General features: G+C 39.1%; 1 protein-coding gene across 3 annotated transcripts in view; it reads left to right on the forward strand.

Annotated features, from left to right (window-relative positions):
• The window catches only part of LOC140231010 (uncharacterized), a 206,314-nt gene that overhangs the window by 169,501 nt on the left and 16,479 nt on the right, over positions 1-20,334 (forward strand). The window contains exons 6-7 of one of the 3 annotated variants that reach the window (XM_072311161.1): positions 10,725-10,870; positions 17,120-17,146. In XM_072311161.1, the coding sequence (XP_072167262.1) occupies positions 10,725-10,870; positions 17,120-17,146 (173 nt within the window). The remainder of the gene's footprint in view (positions 1-10,724; positions 10,871-17,119; positions 17,147-20,334) is intronic. The other 2 variants (XM_072311162.1, XM_072311163.1) reach the window with 2 other exon arrangements.

The following is a 20,334-nucleotide window of genomic DNA, read 5'->3' on the forward strand; positions in this document are numbered from 1 at the left end:
AAGCTGTGATTTATAGCGTGGTGAATCTTGTTATGAAGGTTCTGTGCAGTGATGTACCTTTGTTGTATTCTGCTAGTGAATGAGTTGATAGTAGTAGGAGATCCATATTTAGGCATATGACATGCATGAGTTTCATGATTTCTATTACGCACTGTGGCAATCTCTGACAACGTATATAACTCGCATCTCTGAGGGGAGGGATTCTTTGTCGGAAAATATTTTATTTGCCCTACAGCTCGCAAGCAAAGCCCTGCTGCAGTTTAAAAAAAAAAAAACAGAAAAGAAGAAGAAGAAGAAGAAGAAAAAAAAAAGAAAGGCCCCCAAATATGAATTCATCCATGTCGGGTTGATTTGATGGGAGACAGCGGAGATCCTGCAGTTGTATTTGAATGAAGGAAAGCAATTTCCTATGCGGGATGATGGGAGAAGAGATACCACTTGTTCATTCATATAGTCAGTCATATTCCTCCGTCCCCCTTCCCCCCCCCCCCTTTATCCTTTTCCCTGTGCACCCTATGCTGCTGCAAGTCACTGCCGTTGGTGATCCGACGACCACTTTGAAGCAATGACACAGGCTCCAAAGCAATGCCATGAATGCGTGCGTTTGTTAGTAGCCATTTGTGGCAAAAGGCCATTAGGCTTGATTACCCTGAAGAGACCAAAAAGGGAAAGGGAGAGAGAGGGAGAGAGAGAGAGTGAGAAGAGCGAATGGAACCTCAAAACTGAAATACAGTGCATGCCATAGGGCATTCATAAGAGACTGTTGCTGTTGTTATAATGATGATGATGATGGTGATGATGATATCAATAATAATAATAAAAATAATGATAATAATAACAATAATGATAATAATGATAATAATGATAATAATAATAATAATGATGATGATGATGATGATGATAATGATGATGATGATGATGATGATGATGATAATAATAATGATAATGATAATGGTAATAATAATAATAATAATAATAATGATAACAGTAACAACAATAATAATAGCGATAATTATAATTATATTACCATAATCATTATTTTTATTAGTGTTATTTTGATGATGATGATGATGATTATTATTATTATGATTATCCTGATTATTATGATTATTATTACAGTCATTATTATTATTAGTAGTAGTAGTAGTAGTAGTAGTAGTAGTAACAACATTATCATTATTATTATTAGTTACTGAAGCTGGTTTTTGTTTGTTTGTTTGCCTGTTGGTCTTAAACTGGAGAGAGTTTGATGCAGTTTGTCTGCCTAACATGCAACATGATACGTGGTTCTTTGTGCACGTTGAAACAATGTTCAATACAGCTGTAATCAGCATAGTGTATTGACTCATGCCTTTATTGTATCAAACAAATTTGAGTCGAATAATATCATTTATCTACCTACTGTACGTAATTGTGCCGAGTTTGCTGTGAAATCTGTGCTACCTAAACAATGCAGAATATGTGTACGAGATATGAAATGATATTATATAGGTTTGATACTTTTTGAGAATGCTCTGTCTCTTGCATTTCTCATCATCACACATGCTGCGTGCAGTGGCTCCCGCAAATGAAAATATCAACGTCAATTCATCTGGTTAGCTTTCTCCCGCGCGTCTCTCGCTGTTCACATTTGTGGCTAGAGACAGGTACAATTCCCAAATGACCCTAAATGGGTGGTAATTACAAGCTGGCAAGTATTTTGTTTGCTATTGCTCTCTGAACAAATTACAGGCAACTGAGATATCATATCTCTGTGTGTCCTAGGTTCGTATCGAGGTCTGTCTATACAGCTATTAATGAGTGTTTCAAAACTTTGATTTAAGACTGATTTCTGTACTTCAAGCACCCCAAAGGATGATGTTCACCTTATTCATGTCTTAGAAACAGAAGTAAGGATAGTCTGAAGCGCACTACATGTATATTCATGGAATTGTATATAGCAAGAAAAACATATACATACTGGCACCCACATAATTATACATACATACATACATACATAACATACATATGCCATGTTCATTTGTATTTCTAGTCGTAGTTAAATATTATGGCGCAGCAATTAAAATTCAAATTAATACTTATCTTACCACGACCCTGTGTTCACACGACGGTCGTGGGAAGAAACTCTGACCAATTTACCACGGCCTTGGCGGGGATCACCGTGGAGGGTCGGTGTAACTTCTGGAAGTGGTAGTGCCGCGCACGTCGACCATACGATTGTTTTTTACCAGCGGCATTTTTCTTCTCCATATTTGTTCATGAGAATTTCTGAGCGCTATGATTTTTCATAGCTTCTTCGTTGCGATCGGCTAGGTTAGAATGGTACTGCACGCTCACGTGTCCTCGCAAAATGTCAACATTGCGATTGGACCCCGGAAGTTTTACCTAGGTCGTAAGGTATGTAAGTTCATAAATACTCCGAGGGCTTGTCCGCACAGACAATTTACTCTGACCGGCTAGTCATGATAGCAAGATATTCCTGAGAAAACTCAGGAGTATCTTGGTCAGAGGAAGAGGTCGTGGTAAGTTCCTCCGACCCGGAGGAAGTTACCACGACCTTGTTCAGAAGGGCACTACTCCGACCTTTCCTCCGAAGTTACTCCAACCAAAACTGCCCTCGTCTGAACACAGCTTTACATACATATTTGTATATGAATATATGTATGTGTGTATGTGTGTGTGAGAGAGAGACTGTGTAATTGTATGATTTTTAAAAACTGCACATCCTTGAGTCCCATGCAAACATACCCAAAGTTGTGCTGTCTTTAGACAGGAAGACATAAGTCAGGCCTCTCTCCGTGATTATGAGGATGCTTAACCCAGATCTATCCCATGGGGTGCAGAAAGCAGATTTCGGGGGGGGGGGGGGGGCGGTGGGGAGGGAGTTGGTGAATTTCAGAGAAATGAACGACATAAGAGAAGGAACTAAGTGGTGGTTGGAAAGTCATTCTTATGATCCAGACATGTTATTTAGAGATTACCTGGAGGTAATTCCTGGTAGACCATAGAAGTGATTGAAAAATGCGGTGGAGAGAGTGTCTTATTGCCTTGCCGAGTGTCAAGTGTTCGATTAATCAGCTCAGCATTACTTGCTGCGTGTTAAGAAGGATTGGGTTCTCCTGGCACCTGACAGCACTGTGGATCTGTCGATTAATGGCTTCTTGCTGTCTACATGATACGCCTATTCTGACCTTCCCCTGTTGCCATGGTGACCAGCATCCTGGAATTGTAGGAGCAAGGAGACTGGACAGGAGATAAGGTTTGCTAATGGCATGAGGGGCTCCAAACCAGGATTTGGGGGGTAGTGGCACATTTACAAGTTGATTATAATGATTTGATGCCTGCCCACCAAAAAAGGAGGAGCTTTGGGGAATATGACAACACCTCAACCCATTTGGAGAGGATGCACAACCATTTGGGAGCTCTGGGTTTGCCTCTCACCATCAATCTATTCCTCTCTGTCTCTTACACAGACACACAGACACACAGACACACAAACATACAGAGAGACACAGAGACACACATACACACACATATGCACAAACACACACACACACACACACACACACACACACATCATTTTTAACATATTTTATCCAGCAGAAACAAGGGGGGGGGGGAGGATGGACAAGCTTGAGTGCATATCGATTTTGGTCGTCTAAGAAGCACTTGTCAAACATTGAGTGTGATGGAGTTAGTGTTAGATGTATTTGAACTGGGGATGCTACTTTTTTTTTTCTTTTTTTTTTATATCTTCCCCCAGAACAGAAATCTGGGTTAGGAAATATTTGTTCGACCAGTTTGTCGTGGTGCAATACATGACATTTTCTGTCTTGGAGAACAGAAGGGAAAAGACAACTTCTCTACAGTGCACTCCTTATATACAAAAGTTGTTTATTCACATGTTCAAAATTTGCTTTATGAAAAGGTCAAGAGAGAATGAATGTAAGAAGCTTCTGGAATAATGGGTAATATGAAGAAGAGATGAGAGTTGTTCATGTGCGCCAACTCTCAGATGATCAGCTTGAAGCCATGTAAAACCAACTTTGTGTTAAAAACTACTCTCTCTGCTCAAGATGATCTCATTGGGTGCTATTGCTATGCTACAGTTGTCTATAATCATTATCATTTTTTTTAAAGAGAAGCAAGTGGAATGTTGATATTATTGACTGAACAAAAATTTGACAGCAGAGTGTGTCGAGCAACATAGACAAGACCTAAGGCTTATTCATGGCTATGGTGGTTAACTAGTCTTTCTGTAGGCAGGAAACATTTATCATTGTGAATAGTTAATGCAGATTTTTGTGTTAAAGTATTTTAGATGTGAGGTCAGGTAGACAAGTTTCTGACTTCATGGCGCATCATCTCCTGATCTTCAAAGAATTTTGCATCACTAAAAAATGTACAGCGATGCTGCATGGTGTCCATCATAAATGTCGAAATTTGGAATGTAAAGTAGGTGACCACTTCAAGATTTTCGTTTCGCTGCCATATATCTCCCACTGCGTGCAATGGAGTGGAGAGTTCCCTCTTATCAGCCATTCGGGGAATGCGTACGGAGCAAGTAAGCCAGTGTTCACGTTATCACTCCTGTGGCCCGTTGCATGCCCCGCTGGCAACACGATACGCATCCAGACCCCGTTGTCACGGTTCTTCCCGTATCAGGGACAGGTGGCGTTGGAATGACGCGCTGGCCTCTTTTTTCCCCCATCTCCGGTCCCCAGGTACTCTCCATCAAGCAGCATCTCGTCTAGAAAGGGGGGATGTGATGACACCAGTCTAGGAACCATGGGGGGGGGGGGGGGCGAGGGGGCGTACCAGAGGTGTTAACTACCCTTTAAATTATATAATGATTCTCATGGGGGCAGGGATGTTACACCTCAAAACCAAAATGGTTGCCTTGTACCTTGTTTGGATGACAGCCCACTTCTCACAACCTCATTCCACAGAGTCATGAAAATTGCACAATTTGGGGTCCTTCTTGTACAGGTCATGCATATGTATGATTGACTGCATCTTGAAAGGGGAAAAACTTACACTAGTTGTAATGTGCGTATGTATGTATATTGTATTAGTGTGTGTACACAAGTGTATGTATGTATGTATGTATGTGATAGTATATGGGTAGATAGATACTATGCCTTGATATGTGAGATATATAGATGGATGGATAGACAGAGAGAGAAAAAAAAAGTTAGAAAGATGGAAAGATAAGGTGGTATATATGATCTCATGTTGATATGTTGTCCTCGTACTAGAACAGTAGTGTGTAGGCAAATTCACTGCAGGATGCAATGTTGGGCACTATCTTAAAGGCTTCTTTCGTAGAATATGACTCCATAAGAGCTCAGTCTCCAATAATCCATAATCTATTTATTTGCAACTTAATAGCAGTTGGCCTGGGTGTCTTATGAACTCCCTACAGAATATGTTAGCTATAGACATTAAATTAAACATTGTGTTCACTCAGTGCTGAAAGAAAGAAGTAGCAAGTAATAAGGAATCCCAATGGTAAATTGGATTTGACAATGTTTTTTTTTTTTCTTATAAACTTTTCCTCTTTTTTTCAGATTTTCTTAGAATTTGCTTGTAGTAGATAGTCTGAAAGTGACAGCTAATTTTTAATAAGTGAAGTTGACCTTTGACACAGGAAGGAAATGTGGTTGCTAGATGCTTTGAGGCTGAGAGAGACGGAGAGAAAAAAAAGAAATAAATGTGGTTTTGCTAATCTCTACCTCCCTCTTGCATCAAGTTGCAAAAAAAAAAAAAAAAAAGGATGACAAGCATACGATGAATAAGGATGCTTAATTCGGACAGTCACCCCTGTTTTGTACAAGGGAATTTGAGAAGGAAGTTTAGCAAGCCAAGATGTTCTCTGAGAGGCCGCAGACATATTCCACGGCAAGAAATCTCATGTTCCCTCAAAATGCACGTACCGTCTGCTCCACATCGGTCCTACGGATGCCTTAATGTATTAAACATCTACCGCTGGGGGGGGGGGGGGGGGGGGGGGGTCTGCCCATTCCGTAATGCCGATAACGGCATAACGCAGTGCGGCGTTATCGTTTTAATATTCATCATTTCCAGCCCATGCAATATGGATGGCAAGGAGGGGAGGAATGATCACATCCTTCCAGCCAACTGGCCGAACTCGACGAGAAATTCGTCCCCATATTTCGGGGAGGGTGCGCGGCTCCGAAGGGGTTAACAGAGAATCTGCGGCCAGTAATTGATGTCTTTATCAGTGGCTTATAATGCCTGACCCTGTCCATCCTATCAGGTTCCCGCCCAGGGGGATAGCCGGAGAGTGAGAACGTGCAAAGGAATGAATTCAAGACGGAGAGAGATGCTGTGACGGGAGGCCCGAGGCCCAAACCACCCCGTATTGAATCTGGCAATGTTGACAGAGATTTCTGTGTGGAGTTACCCATCCCCTCGGTCCATGTCCCTTTTGGCATCCCTGTGCACAATTTTCCTAGGCCTGCCTCTGGACACATTGCTGTTTTGTAGGTCCCTTATGTTGAATGGGTTCTGATGATGCGGGCTCCAGAATCCCAACGTAATTTCCTGGATGTGTATGGGTCTTGTACCCAAAAAGTCTTACATGTACCAGGTTTTTCCCTATAAAGGTATAAGGCATGATGGGACCTTTATAACCATGATAAGGTGTACAAATATGCATTTTTGTGTGTGTCTGTGAGTGTGTATGTATGTATGTGTATGTATGTATGTGTGTGTCTGCGTGTCTGTATTTCTGTGTGTCACTTTGGTTTGTTCTTGAATTTGACATGCTTGTTTGTATGTAATGGACAGATATGTTTACAGCTCAGCATTATCAAATGCATTGCCTGTTCGGAGGGCTACAATGCACTGTCAGACGGTAAGTTATATATATATATATGAAGAATTTGAATGCAAAAACAGATGAACACCATTTTCAGAGTTTTTAAGTAAGGTCATCATCAAATAGAAAAAATGTAATATTTTTAATGATATCCCGCTCATTGCATACCACATTTTTGAAGATGTTATGAAAATCATCACATAAATTTTGATTACTTTCTTTTTATTTCAGTATTTTGAATGTCATATATCTCAAATTGATAAAAGTGAATATGTCGGTTTTTGCATTTAAACTCTTCACATAAACATAGATATATATATATATATACTGCTATATACTGCTTGGACAAGGCAAGCTGATGGTAGATTTATAGCTTCCAAGATGATGCATGCTTATCTGTGCTTCAAAATGAGAGGTGGCAGGTGAGTCTATCCAAATACTCTCACATGACGGGAGAGATTCACTCGGCCGATATTTCTTTCGTTGAGGGGACATAACGATGGCAATCATTTGCTTTGGTAGCTCCGACTCATCCTTCTACATCTTCATTAGATTGCCATAAACATCTTGGCATTTACGGTAAACTGCCCTGGGTGCATCTGTTCGTAGCACTTGGATCAGCGACGGTAAAGTATCATCATCGTCGGCTCGTCGATAACTGCTCCTCTTCCGACCAAGGACACGGCCGAGACAAACTTAACGTAGATTTTAAAGACCTGCATGTGCGTTCAGAGCTATGTCCTCATAAGACATCACCTCATTTGCTCCTGCATTGAAACTGTGATGTGGTTATGACCACAACTTATTCCCATAAGATATTCCACTTCACGTAGCACATCTACTGCTACCACAACAACTGCTACTACTGCTTCCTCTACTATGACAAGTACTGCTGCTACCACGTCGACAACTACTTCTCCTTCCCCTACTGTGACAACTACTACTTGCTACCACTATTGCTACCACGTCTACTTCTACTATTGCCACATGCAACATTTACTGACACTTTCATCACTACTCTGACCGCAATTACCACATTTATTCATTTTGCAACTTTTCCTACCAGCTACTCTTTATTAGTCATAACATGTTGTTGAATACAAAAAAAATATTCATGCCACTTAGAAAAGTTAAAAACAATAATTGATGTGCCAACTTCATTTGCTGAGTAAAACTGATAATTGCTGTCCTTCACATTGACATTGCAAACATACAACATTCATAATAAACTCTTTCTTTTTCAGTCATCATAAAAGTGAAATTGACATTTAAAATGAAATTTGTTTAAAAAAAAACACTACAAATTAAATCAATAAACATGTAATTCACGCATCCACACTTGTGAATGAATGTATCCAGTGTCATGCGGCGGGGTCTCAATTGAATCATTTCCCTGGTAGAATCATTCCGGCAAGCAATAATTTGGAATAACCTCGTCACTTCAGTGTCCCTTGGCTCACCCAAAAATGGTTGACAAATTCAATCTTCGCCGTTTCTCGGCAATGCCGACACATCCTCGCCATCACACAAGGTGCCAATGGCTCCTTATTTCCCCATTCATATCGCATTTTTACCACTCCTGTTCTCACCTTTTTTTTTTTTCACACTCCTTTTTTTTTCTTTCACATGTCCATGAGCAAACCACCCCTTCACCTTATTTCCCATGGCAATAATCCTTACCCCAAAGGGGGGGGGGGGGGGGGAGAGGGGGGGGAGGGACAAAATAAACAAAGGCCACAATAAAGGTGGCAGAAAAAATCAGGCAGGCTCAGAAAGTGCGGTGACATAAATGTCAGCATCATGTTGTTGTCTTTGAGATGCTGCACTCTCCTTTTTTTCTCTCCTTTTTTTTTTTTTTTTTTGGCGTTATTCGAAATTTAATATGTTTTGTCAGTCCGCTATGCAGGAGTAATGTGGCCCAAATGCATTGACCCATTTACGACCCGCTCACAACGAGGCGCCATCCGCACAGCAATACATGACTCTTGAGAACACCGCTCGTTCCACCACCCCTCAAGATGCTGTTTAGAGAGGATATGAAAATCTTTCTTCATCCTCAGTACTCTTGATTCGCCTCACTTCATATGATTTTGCATTTTTATTTTTCTTCTCATTCTTGGAATTGATGTTATGTTTGTATCTTTTTTTGTTTTGTTTTTTCTTCTTCTTAAATGGTGGCTTTTTCATTTCTCTGTTCTTGTAGTGATAATGTGCATCATTTTTTTCTCTCATATTCTCTAGAGGACTCCCTTTTCAGTCAGTCACATCCTGTTTGTATTTATCTCTCTTTTTAGTTTTCTTGGCTCTGTCTTAATTTGTATACCTTGTATTCTCATTTTGCTTTTCAATTGTCATCTTTGATTTAGCCATTCTTGTTTTGATTTTGATCTGTCCCATGTTGTGAACATTGTTTTATTTTGGGGTTTGGTTGCTCTGCTGTTTCTTTTCCCATTTCCATATATGCAAGAATATACTTTCCCTTGTCTTCCTCATAATGTGTTGGTGCTCACTCGTTTTATTTGAAGTCATGACCTTTCTATTTTTGGCATTCATAATAGTGGTGGTATTGTCAATCATCATAGATTGTGAATTAGAAGTCCCAAAAATATATATGGTTTTGTTTTATATTGTCTTCCTTTGTCACAAAAATATCATTTATGTGTGTACACAAATGATCAGAGATTGCAGAGCTACTTGTACAAACAGTAGTCTGGGTAGAACATTCTAGAACAAGAATGTCAAACTATGTAGTTCATATGTGTTGGAATCAGTAGAAAAACATAATTCTGTGGGTCCAACATTTCTGGCATACTTTTAACACAAGGAGAGACATATAAATTGAAGGGAGGGTCAAAACAAGATATTGTACTTAAAAACTCTACAGAGACAAATGATATGGTCACCCATCCAGCTTTGTTTGAACCCCACTGCATGTGGGAACTGCATGATGTGGAGCACAAACCCTTTGGAAAATGACACCATATCTACAGCAACAAGTTAAATTGTGCATGCATTGCACTCTCTTCCACCAAAAGAGGACTAGGGTATGCACCATGAAGCAGATGTATATATATATTTTTTTATGTCTCTCTCTCTCTCTCTTTTGGCCTCCCCATGTCCGTCAGATCACATTTGGGTATATAAATACTGGCCCAGAAAAGTGGGGATAGAGCAGGAAATTCACCCTCAGCTTTGTGCAGACAATTTCCTCCATGCTATTTTGAGTTGGCCTGTAATACCCTCTTGCGTTGCCTAGCAAGTAGAATTAAGGGTGGGGGGAAAGGGGGTAGTCTTAGAGAATCTCCATCCCTTAACTTTTGAGTGTTTCTTGCTTGACATGAGGATGGAGATGATAAAGCTTCACATTAGCTAGAGTCAGTGTAGTTAAGTCGCTGTGTTTGATATGTGCCCTTTACATCCCATCTTGGTATTGTGTGTTGTTATGTGCAGGCTTTTGCATAGAGAAACTCTCATTAGATGCAGACATAATTTGCCGGCATGCCTCACTGTTACTGTAAAAATGTCTGCCTCCACCATCAGCTTTCACAATTCATTAAATCATCCAAGGCGCTGCTGTTGCATTGGAAGAAAGTTCATCTCACGTTGAACAGCAAGCATAGAGAAAGCAAAGACAACGCAGCCCCGATGATGTGATCTACACTTTTCAAGATTTTCAGAATTAACGCTGGGCCTCATACAGTAAATACACTGATGAAAAACCAAATGGATGCCATTGCAAGTGCAAGCATTCAAGTTTGATATTAGAATTCTGTGGTAGAATATATTGTGTAGACTTCTTAAAGCCCATGCAGTCAAATGATGACAATTTGCTTAGTAAATTTGGTATTCTTTTTCCCCTCTCTCTCTATTTGTCCAACAGCCCGTGGCCCTCACGATGAAACAGCTTTGGGGCGGGGCATTATCTACCCAGCGGCCTACCTGGGCTCTACCCAGCTGGTCACGACCAAGCAGCCGACCAAGAAGGTCCGCATGCAGCAGGCACAGGAGGCCGTCAACAGGATCAAGGTAAGCCGTCAGTGTAGCTACGCTTATGCCAGGTGTAGGTCAAGGTGTCAGGGCAAGACTGTAAGGTGCAATTCACCCTTGTGGGGTGTAAAGCACCAGTGCTTGGTGTAGTGCCATAGCAAAAGGTGTTGGTGTAATACACTGACATGTTTTGTATTACAACTGATGCTTGTACTCAGTTACACCTTTGTAAATGTATCTTAAGATATTATATACGTTGTGCAAGACTGTCGTTAGTGTGTTATGAAAAAAAAAAATGAATTCATTCTTATTTCTATCCATTGCTCCTTCAGACCTGCAAATGGATGTTCATGAGACACCATGCAGTGTTGTAAACTCATCCTATTGAAACGTGTTCCAATGAAGCTTTTGCAATACACATATTTCAAATTTAAAGGACAAGTTCATGTTACTATGCGTGTGGATTGAGTGAATGCAGCAATATCAGTAGAACACATCAGTGAAAGTTTGAAGAAATTTGGACAATCCATTCAAAAGATATGAATTTTTGAAGTTTCTGCTCAGTCACTGCTGGATGAGAAGACTACCACAATTTGTGAGGTCACATACGTAATATAATAAAAGGAAAATATTAAGAAATTTCCCCAAATTTTTATGTAAAATTTTGAAAAAGTACACATTCCCTCTACCTGTTACTGACGAATATCAGTGGTGATATTATTCCCTCTGCCTTCTAAAACAGGCAAGTCAAGTGCTCTTATCATGGGAGAAAAGTGAAAATATGTTGAATTTTCTTTACTATTTTCTTTATAGTGTTGTACGCGTGTGACATCACAAGCCATAGTAGTCTTCTCATCCAGCGATGTCAACACTGAAATTTCAAACATTTATAACTTTTGACAGATTGTCAATTTCCCCTAAAATTTCACTGATATTGTGTCAATTATATTGCTGCTTTTTTCTCAATCCCCATGTATAGAAAGGTGAACTTTTACTTTAAACAACTCAATGAAAGTAACTGGAAAGTCCCACAAAGAAAACTGAAATAGAAAGTCTGTGTTGTCAGGCTTTTATTTCATTTTTTTAGATTCCAGGATGGATGAATAAGGAGAAGTCCTTTGCAATTTATTCAGGGAGTGAGTTGAATTTTAGTTCATAATGTGTGTGCCCTTATGTGTGTTTGTGTATGTGTGTGTGTCTTTTGTGAGGACAGGGAATGCATTGAAAAAGTTCATTGCCATGGATAGATATTATATTAATATGTATGTGCATGTGCATTGAAGTTGTGTTGTGTGTGTATGTGTGTATTAGAGAGTGTTGAAGTGAATGACTGTGCAAAGTTTACTTCTAAAATAAAAAAAAAAATTAAAAAAAGGAGAAGAGACTTTTACAATGATTTGATTTGAGGTAATGCTGGTCATAGAAAGTGTGCAGAGTGATCTGATTAGCAACAGAGGAAGATCAGAGTGACCACAAAATATCTCAGAAATATACCTGGCAGTAGTTGCAAGAGGTGCAACCATACATTGATTGTGGCGTTGAGGTCGGCAAAGGGAGAGAATGGCTGTTTGGGGTGTGATGTTTCCCCTTAAGCAAGCAGAGGATCACGGAGAGACGATGTGGGTATGTGCAGCCCTGTACCGAGCCATCTTGTTTGGATGCGCAGCCAGCCGCAGCATTCCATCCGTCTCTCTCGTTTTCTCCTGCTCCGCCTGTCTATCACGCACTGAGGCTTGGCGTAAGTAAAATAGGAGCCGGCACGTGCCGTGTTGATCGTTAATCCAAACCCTCCGCGGAGATGGCAATAGAAGATGTAAACAAACTTTGCGACTCAAAGTTTACCCAAGTTTACGCTTTTCGCACGTCCAGAAAGTGACAACAATTGCCCCGCCTTTTAACCTGCAAATCCACCAATATATCCAAGAGCCAATGAAAGACATCCCGCCAGAGGAGATTTTTTCCTTCAAAATCAGATTTGTATCGTGCCCGATATCCCTACAGTGAGTGTGTGCATTTATTACATGTCTTATCTTCCACCTTGCTGTGACTGGGCATAATGACTTCTTTTTTTCTTTTTTTTTTACCAAAATGCCTCAATTGTGTATGAATTGATATTTGATCATTTTCTTTTATGGGTCTTTTATGTCACAAAATATTGTGGGTATACTTTACTAGAGAATTAAAGACATTTTTTTTTAGACAGGTATCTTTTAAACAGCAGTAGACAATCTATATAGTGCCAAATTTGATTGTTTATTTTTTTTATTTTTTTTTTTTTTTTGTCGTTTGTTGTGGGCTGTGGAATAATTTTGTCATTCCATAGTAAAAAAAGAATTAGAGCATATGAGGTCCCATAATAATACACTACCTTGGCTTTATGCCTTTGTTCGCAGTCTATCTTGTAAGATTAACACAAACTGACTCTCTGGTTTGTTTTGGAGTACTTCTTTTGCTGTATAGTAGTTCTCATTCTTTAATTTCATACACTGGGCAGTTTGTCAGAAACCATGAGAAATTTTACATTTACACGATTTATCTAATAGTAATTTCCATTTATTCAACACCAACTACTTAGGTTCTTATGAAATTACTGTCCAAAAAATTGTCCTAGATTTCTCAATTTTTGCATGGAGAAGTCATGACATAATTCATTATGTTGAATTTTTCAAACAGTGCAGGAACCCTGATTACAGTAGTCAACAAGAAATTAACCCCTAGTGCTGGTGTTTATCATAATCAGGATATGATTTCTGCGTATATTCTGTTTCTTTCATTATAACATGAATTGCCTTGCCAGAACATGCATGTTTTATAATGAAAAGAAAGTAATGAATGAAATAATGAATTGCTCTTTCTTGACATGAAAAACAAAAACAAAACAAAAAACAATACAAAACAAAAAACAAAAAAAGCCCTGTGACTAATGGCAACATTTGTCATAGCAAATTGCCCTGCCTGGATGACGCTATAGTAGTTGAGAAGCTGATTGGGTTAGTTTATGCTATCCCCTTGGTGCCAGCCAAGCTAGGTTTGATATATTGTTCTCTCCCCCAGTCATTTAAGTAATGGGTTCAGACAGTGCCGTCAGTGAGATAAGATTTTTTTTTCCTTTGATGTATATAGATAGATACATTCTTCTTTTCCTATAATGTAATATGATTTAGTTGCCAAACATTTACAGAAACATCGCCCACGTGAAAGGTCACATTTGGCAGATCGCAAGAAGAGCTGTTGGACTGCTAAGGCGGCGAGCTCATTTAGAATAACAGAGATTAGTCATTGGAAAGATAATTTATGATGTTTTTCTTGCTTCTGTGTACACTTAATTTCACAATATTGCTGTTCCTTTTTTATTTCTTTTGAAGTCACATTCTTTAATTCCTATAATGCATTGTTCATACAATGTTGCTACGGTTCAATTTGACTTTTCTCAGTTTTATTCAAATGTTATCAAGAGGGATTTAGTATTTAAATAGAGACAAAGTATTATTCATGTCAAATTGGTTAGATATGTCATTCTTCCCTGTGGTACAATGCTGCATAATTTCTCATAAAAGTCATGTATAATCCAGCTCCTACAGTGTGTCCTGTACAAAGTGTATATGGCTTTCAGAATCCAACGGGGTATGGGTTCATCGTCATTCCTAGGAGTGATGACTTAAGAGGTGTTAAAGTAATTACTATCAGCATGACGCGCTCTGACTTTCAAATTTGATAATTTTCATATTGTGTTAAAGGCTGGCAGTTTCATGTACACATTCTTGTAAATAAACCTGAGTTTTGTTTTGTTTTCTTTGGTCTTTTTTTTTTTTTTGAGGGGGGGGGGGAAGGAGGTTATGACTGCTACTTTAGATAGGCATGATGTTCTGTTCGCTTTGTCAGGATGTCCAATTCAATTCAAACTTTATTTTCAGTTTTTTTTTCAACAGAATATGCAAAGTATTGATGGAAAATAGACATGCACTTCACTAGAACACCGGAAGCAAAAAAATAACATGCTCATGCCGAGATCAGTCAGTGAATCCAATGAATGTAACAATCACACAGTAGTCAATCTGATTGTCAGTGTGGCGTAACACTTCCAGGAATGACTCCATAAAGCTACGTTGGGTGTATCACTGTTTTGTTGTTGTTGTTGTTGTTTCTCTTTGGCGATTGAGAATCCAGTGGTGTGTCACATCCGGCTCCGGATGGTATTAGTGGAATAGTGCACTGACGTCAAACGAGGTTGCTTTTATCAGCATCATCTTCTTCAACCCTCTTACGACCATGAGCTGAAATATTAATATGTACCATTGACAATGTGAATATCGCAGGTTACCTGCGGGAATCCAAGGGTTAAATTGGTGGCTGGTTTAATCTTATTTCTGCTCAGTGCAGCTCCTGTCTTCTCTGATGTACAATTCAATATTACAGGTGGAATTTTCTCTTCATTTTTCCCTACCTTTTTGATACGAAAACGCACGGTTCTCTTTGGTGAATGTAGAAAAGCTTACAAGAAATATTCAAGTTTTCTGTTTCCAATGTTCATTTTTTTTTCTCGTTGTCTTTCAAAGTGGAATTAATTCATGAGTGGGTGTATCTTTGCAACAGCAAAATCATCTAAATGCCTCATAAGATTACAGTCTTCAGGGTTTACACATTTATGTATGAATGATTTGAGGACTATCAAAAGCTCTGACCACTGATGCTCGCATCAATTCATATTTTGGTCGCTGCTGCCACAGGTGGCAGTCATCGATTATTGCCACTTTTGAGATGTGTTGCGCATTATGTCCACTCGTATGTCTGTTTACGGTATACCCCACAAAGAAAGTGTGACGATTGACTTCAGTTGATGCATGCTACATGCTTCATCTGGTGGTAATGCTATGATATTGGCATGACCAGCTATGACCAGTATGTACATGTGTATGTAACTATGTATGTATGTATGTATGTATGTATGTATGTATGTATGTATATGTCCCCACCCCTCAGACTGCCAGTTTGTTATTGCCGTGTCCGACACTGACCCCAGGTTACAGTTAAAGGGAAATTCCAGGCCAGTTTTGTTGGTCTGGTGAGAAAGAGTAAAATCTAACAAGCACAGCAGTGAAAAAAAATTTGATCAAAATCGGATAAAGATTAGGAAAGTTATGAATTAGTGAAGTTTCACTAATTTCTGCAAAACAGCTCTCGCACCATTTGATATGAATATGCAAATGAGTGAGCTGATTGTGCCGATACCTCATTGATCGTGTAAAAAGAAATGATGAAAAATAAAATTTTCTGGTACAAATGTAAAACATAATGTTATTCCTGGCTGACTACCTTCAAAATAATGATCAGTCAGATATATATCAAGATTTGAGACTGGAACATAATTGCAAATGAAAGGCTGGAAATTTCAAGTTTTTGTGTGCAAACTGTATAGCATGTTGTGAGGCTATGACATCATCATTTCACTCATTTGCATATTTATAGCAATCTAGGGGCAAGAACTGTTTTATGAAAATCAGCAAAACTTCACGATTTCATAACTTCCTTAATTCTTATCCGATTTTGATCAAGTTTTCACTGTTGTACTTCTAATACGGTACTTGTTCTTTTCAGACTAACTTTAACTGCTCCTTAATTCCCCTTAAAAAAAAAAAAAAATCCCTTTAAAAACAACAAAAAAGAGGGTTTAGAGGGGTGGGGCATTGCTGGTAGTGGATGAAACTCTTGTCTGCATCGTGGCTTGGGATGTGATGGTGATCCGATTGAGTCTTCTTTCACAGTGCCCTCCTACTCTTCAGAGATGCATTTTTCGAGCAATCAATACCTCACATGATGGGGTTCTCAATATCAATAAAGTATGCATCTGTGGGAGATAGCTGCAGCTTTTCTCTGATCAAGCAGCAGAAAAAAAAAATTGCTTGATGTCTCTAAACAATGTTTTGTTTTCTTTCAAATAAAACTATAGTTGATTTTTTTTCTTTTGATCAAATTTAAAAGCCATGTTGAAATGAGAACTTGCTTGTTATGAAAGTTTAAAGAATAATATTAGCAGACCTCCTGTAAAAGTTTTCCATCAGGACAGTTTGAAATGATCCAGCATGTTTTGCTCTGATGCAAGCATGATGCTGGTTGCCATGGTAACAGCATTATTCTGAGAGACAAGGGAGTGGAAGGACTCCAAAACATCCATCTCAAATTTTAAGCCTTGTCATTTCCATTACACTCTGTGATGTTTCCATAATATTGTGGCATTCCTGTTTCTTGTTTTTTACCCCCTTCTTCCACCCATCTCCTGCATCGTTATAGACTCGCCTTAGGAAGCGGTGGTACAAGGTTGGAACTCCTCACTTTGCATTTTTGAGCTTGTCTCTTCACCTCCAGTGCATACTACCCCATCATGTTTTCACTCCACACACACACATTTTTGTGACTTGGTACAGGGCAGAAAGGGTGTAACTCACATGCATAAGCGTCACTACAAATGTTGATGTGTAAAACTTTGGTGTACATGTACTTTCACTCCATGTCCTCATTTGATGATTGAGTATGTGTGTGTTTGCTGTGTGTTGCTTTTTTGTGTCGTGATAGCATTGGCTAAAGCGTCTTTTTGAAAGTGTCATCGTTGTTCAGTTTTTATCTTGTGGTTGAAACAAGGAAGAAGCCTGGTTTGACCATGAAATCACATACATGTGCCTAATTCTCTCATTAGATCCTTGGAGGCCACTAAACACCAGGGATTTGATATGTAAATGAATATGATTAATCAAAATAAGTACAATTTCAATATTGCCACTTTGGTAAAATTGGCAAAAATGTTAATTTGCCATTGACCTTGAATTTTGTTCAGGGTATATTTCATTTTTAACTGCAAATTAAAGTACACAATTGAAAATATTGAAAATCTTAGTATTTTCAATGATGTGAGTATTTGCTCTTTTAAATTATTGCATTCTTCTAGAAAAGCAAACAAATATGTCATAACATTTCATTGTATCCCATCTGGTATAAGTGGCATCCAAAGATTTTTGTGATGAAACAGAATTCAAAAAATAACATAATTATATATGGGCATCTTACTCTATTCGCACCAACTATGTTGTACTCGGACACATCTCCTGTAACGGTTCTTCTATTCCATGATCCGTGGATATTGTACCACGGTCGTTCTCCGTCCATTTCCTTTCATCCATCGTCTGACCTTACACTGGGTAGACAAAGCTACAACCGTATGTATGTACATTCATGTGACTGACAGCTGCCATGTTGTGTTTTCTCTTTCTCATCATCTCTTTTTATGTCTGATGTCTCTCTCTCTCTCTCTCCTTTCTGTTCTCTCTTTCTCTCTCCTCCCCATATTCTCTCTCCATCTGCCTGCTTCTATAGGAGAGACCACCGCCAAAAGTTCCTAAATCTAAGACAAATGTACGCCCGTCTTTCTTGCGTCAAACATGTACTACTTTAATGGCACCTCAAGTCTTTTTGTGTCCCTTCAACTGGTCTATGTCCCCAGTAGCATGCTCTGTCTTTCAGGCATGAGTCTGGTTCACCTTACTATGTGTAGTGGTCCCGCTCGAACTCTCTACTTAAACGCCCCCATTCACACTCAAAAAATAAGAGCGCTCTTGTGTGAATGCCATCCAAGGAGACTGGGTCAAAAGCCGTGTGTTTTGCATATGTGCTTTGCAACACTCTTGGGTCAGGTGCACATCTGTTTAAAAGTTTTGACGAGACCAAATGGGAATGTTGATGGCAGAGTGTCAGATGGCATCTGGTTTCAAAACCGGTGCTGTGACTGGTGCGGAGGGTGGCAATGGCAAAATGCTCTTAACGCAGATGCTCCCCTGCACTCTCTGTGTGTAGCACGTTACGTATGAGACACGATTATGCCAAGACCGCCCTTATTTTTGTGAGTGTGAATGAAATCTATCCTCCATGCCCTCTCTGTGTCCTCGAGCCCAAACTACATCATGGCACTACCCTGAGCCTATGTAACCCACACCACCATGAACTGACATCTCACAGACTGGTTCTTGTTTTCAGTGCCTTGTCATAATCTTGTAAGGGCAAGAAAGTAGCAGTAGTTGTCGCTGGGGAACACTAAAAGGCAATTCCTAATTCTCATTAGATGAAGCTACCACTTCATTGCATTCTCCCATTCTACTTGAGATGCGAGGATGTTTTGTTAAGGTTTTGTTGTCTGGCGTATCTAATCAGAAGCTAATCAGGGTATCAACTTAACATGACTCACAGGTTGGTGCATATTATATACCATGGACATTTCATGGGAGATTTTTTCCCCCATTTTTTCTGTATTATTTCATATCACTGCAATGACTGTAGTCCACAGCAGCAGATCAAAATTAACATATTATCCAAGCATTATATCTAGGGGTGGTGTGTGCAGCATGATTCATATTTATTAGTGACAATTCTGCAGGAGACAATTATTCGACGTCATAATCATCATGCATAGATAATTCTTTTGTCTGTCCTGTATATCAGTGTCGCTTCACTGCAGAGAACAATGCCACATTTGCAGTGTGAACATTCCACACAACATTGGGAGTATGTAAGAAACTTATGACCAACAGTCTACGTGGGGACAATCTGGCTTTGTGACTGTGCGACTTGCATGCACATTGAATTGTGGGAGAAATACAATGTACATCTTCCATCAAAACAAAACAAAAAAGAAATGGAAGGGGAGAATGTGTCATTATAATTATATTAGTCTTAATACTGAATATGATGCAAGAAATAGGTAAACTTATATAGTAAGTGTATTTGGTAGGCTGAGATGAGTTATATTTAAATCAGTGTTAAAATCAGTATGTGATTATATGGTGCAAATGATGGCTTCAAATATACTCTTTTGTTTCATGATGGACATCGTGAACCTTTTTTTCTATATCATTATATTCTTTGTTCCTGCAATGCATGTTGCCCTGTTTGTGATATCGTGCATCGGTGAATAATTACTTTGTCATATGATACAAATTCTTGCAATGTTCCTGTGCAGTGTTAGTGGTTCAGTTTGCTATATGTGATGCATATATACTCAATATATTTCAGTTCTGTTCTAGCTTGTATGTGTGTATATATAGCTGTAGAATACAATTTATGTTTATTACTATTAAAAATGGGATGCATTCTTCCCTATAGCTGTCTTACAGCTCTCTCTGACTCAAGCTGCTTTCATAGTGAACACTTTGCCTCTTTCTCTTTTTTTTTTTCATTGAAGAGATTTGAATTCACTGAATTCATAGGGGAAAAAATGGTAGCCCTAGAGGATCTGCTTGCACTTGCAGATATCTTTGTTAACAACTGAAGTTGTCATTTATGTGGTGGGATAGATGGTCCGGTTTGTGAGGGCACAACAGAGTGACCTCGTTATCAAGTTTAACCCGTTGAGGACAGATTGATTTTTGCTATACCACGCATTTCCCATAGACACCTGCCAGAGTATACTGGGGTCTCATCCTCAACGGGTTAATACATCAGTGATCCTTCATCAAAGAAGA

The sequence above is a fragment of the Diadema setosum genome, chromosome 7 (assembly GCF_964275005.1).
Source record: "Diadema setosum chromosome 7, eeDiaSeto1, whole genome shotgun sequence".
NCBI lineage: Eukaryota > Metazoa > Echinodermata > Echinoidea > Diadematoida > Diadematidae > Diadema > Diadema setosum.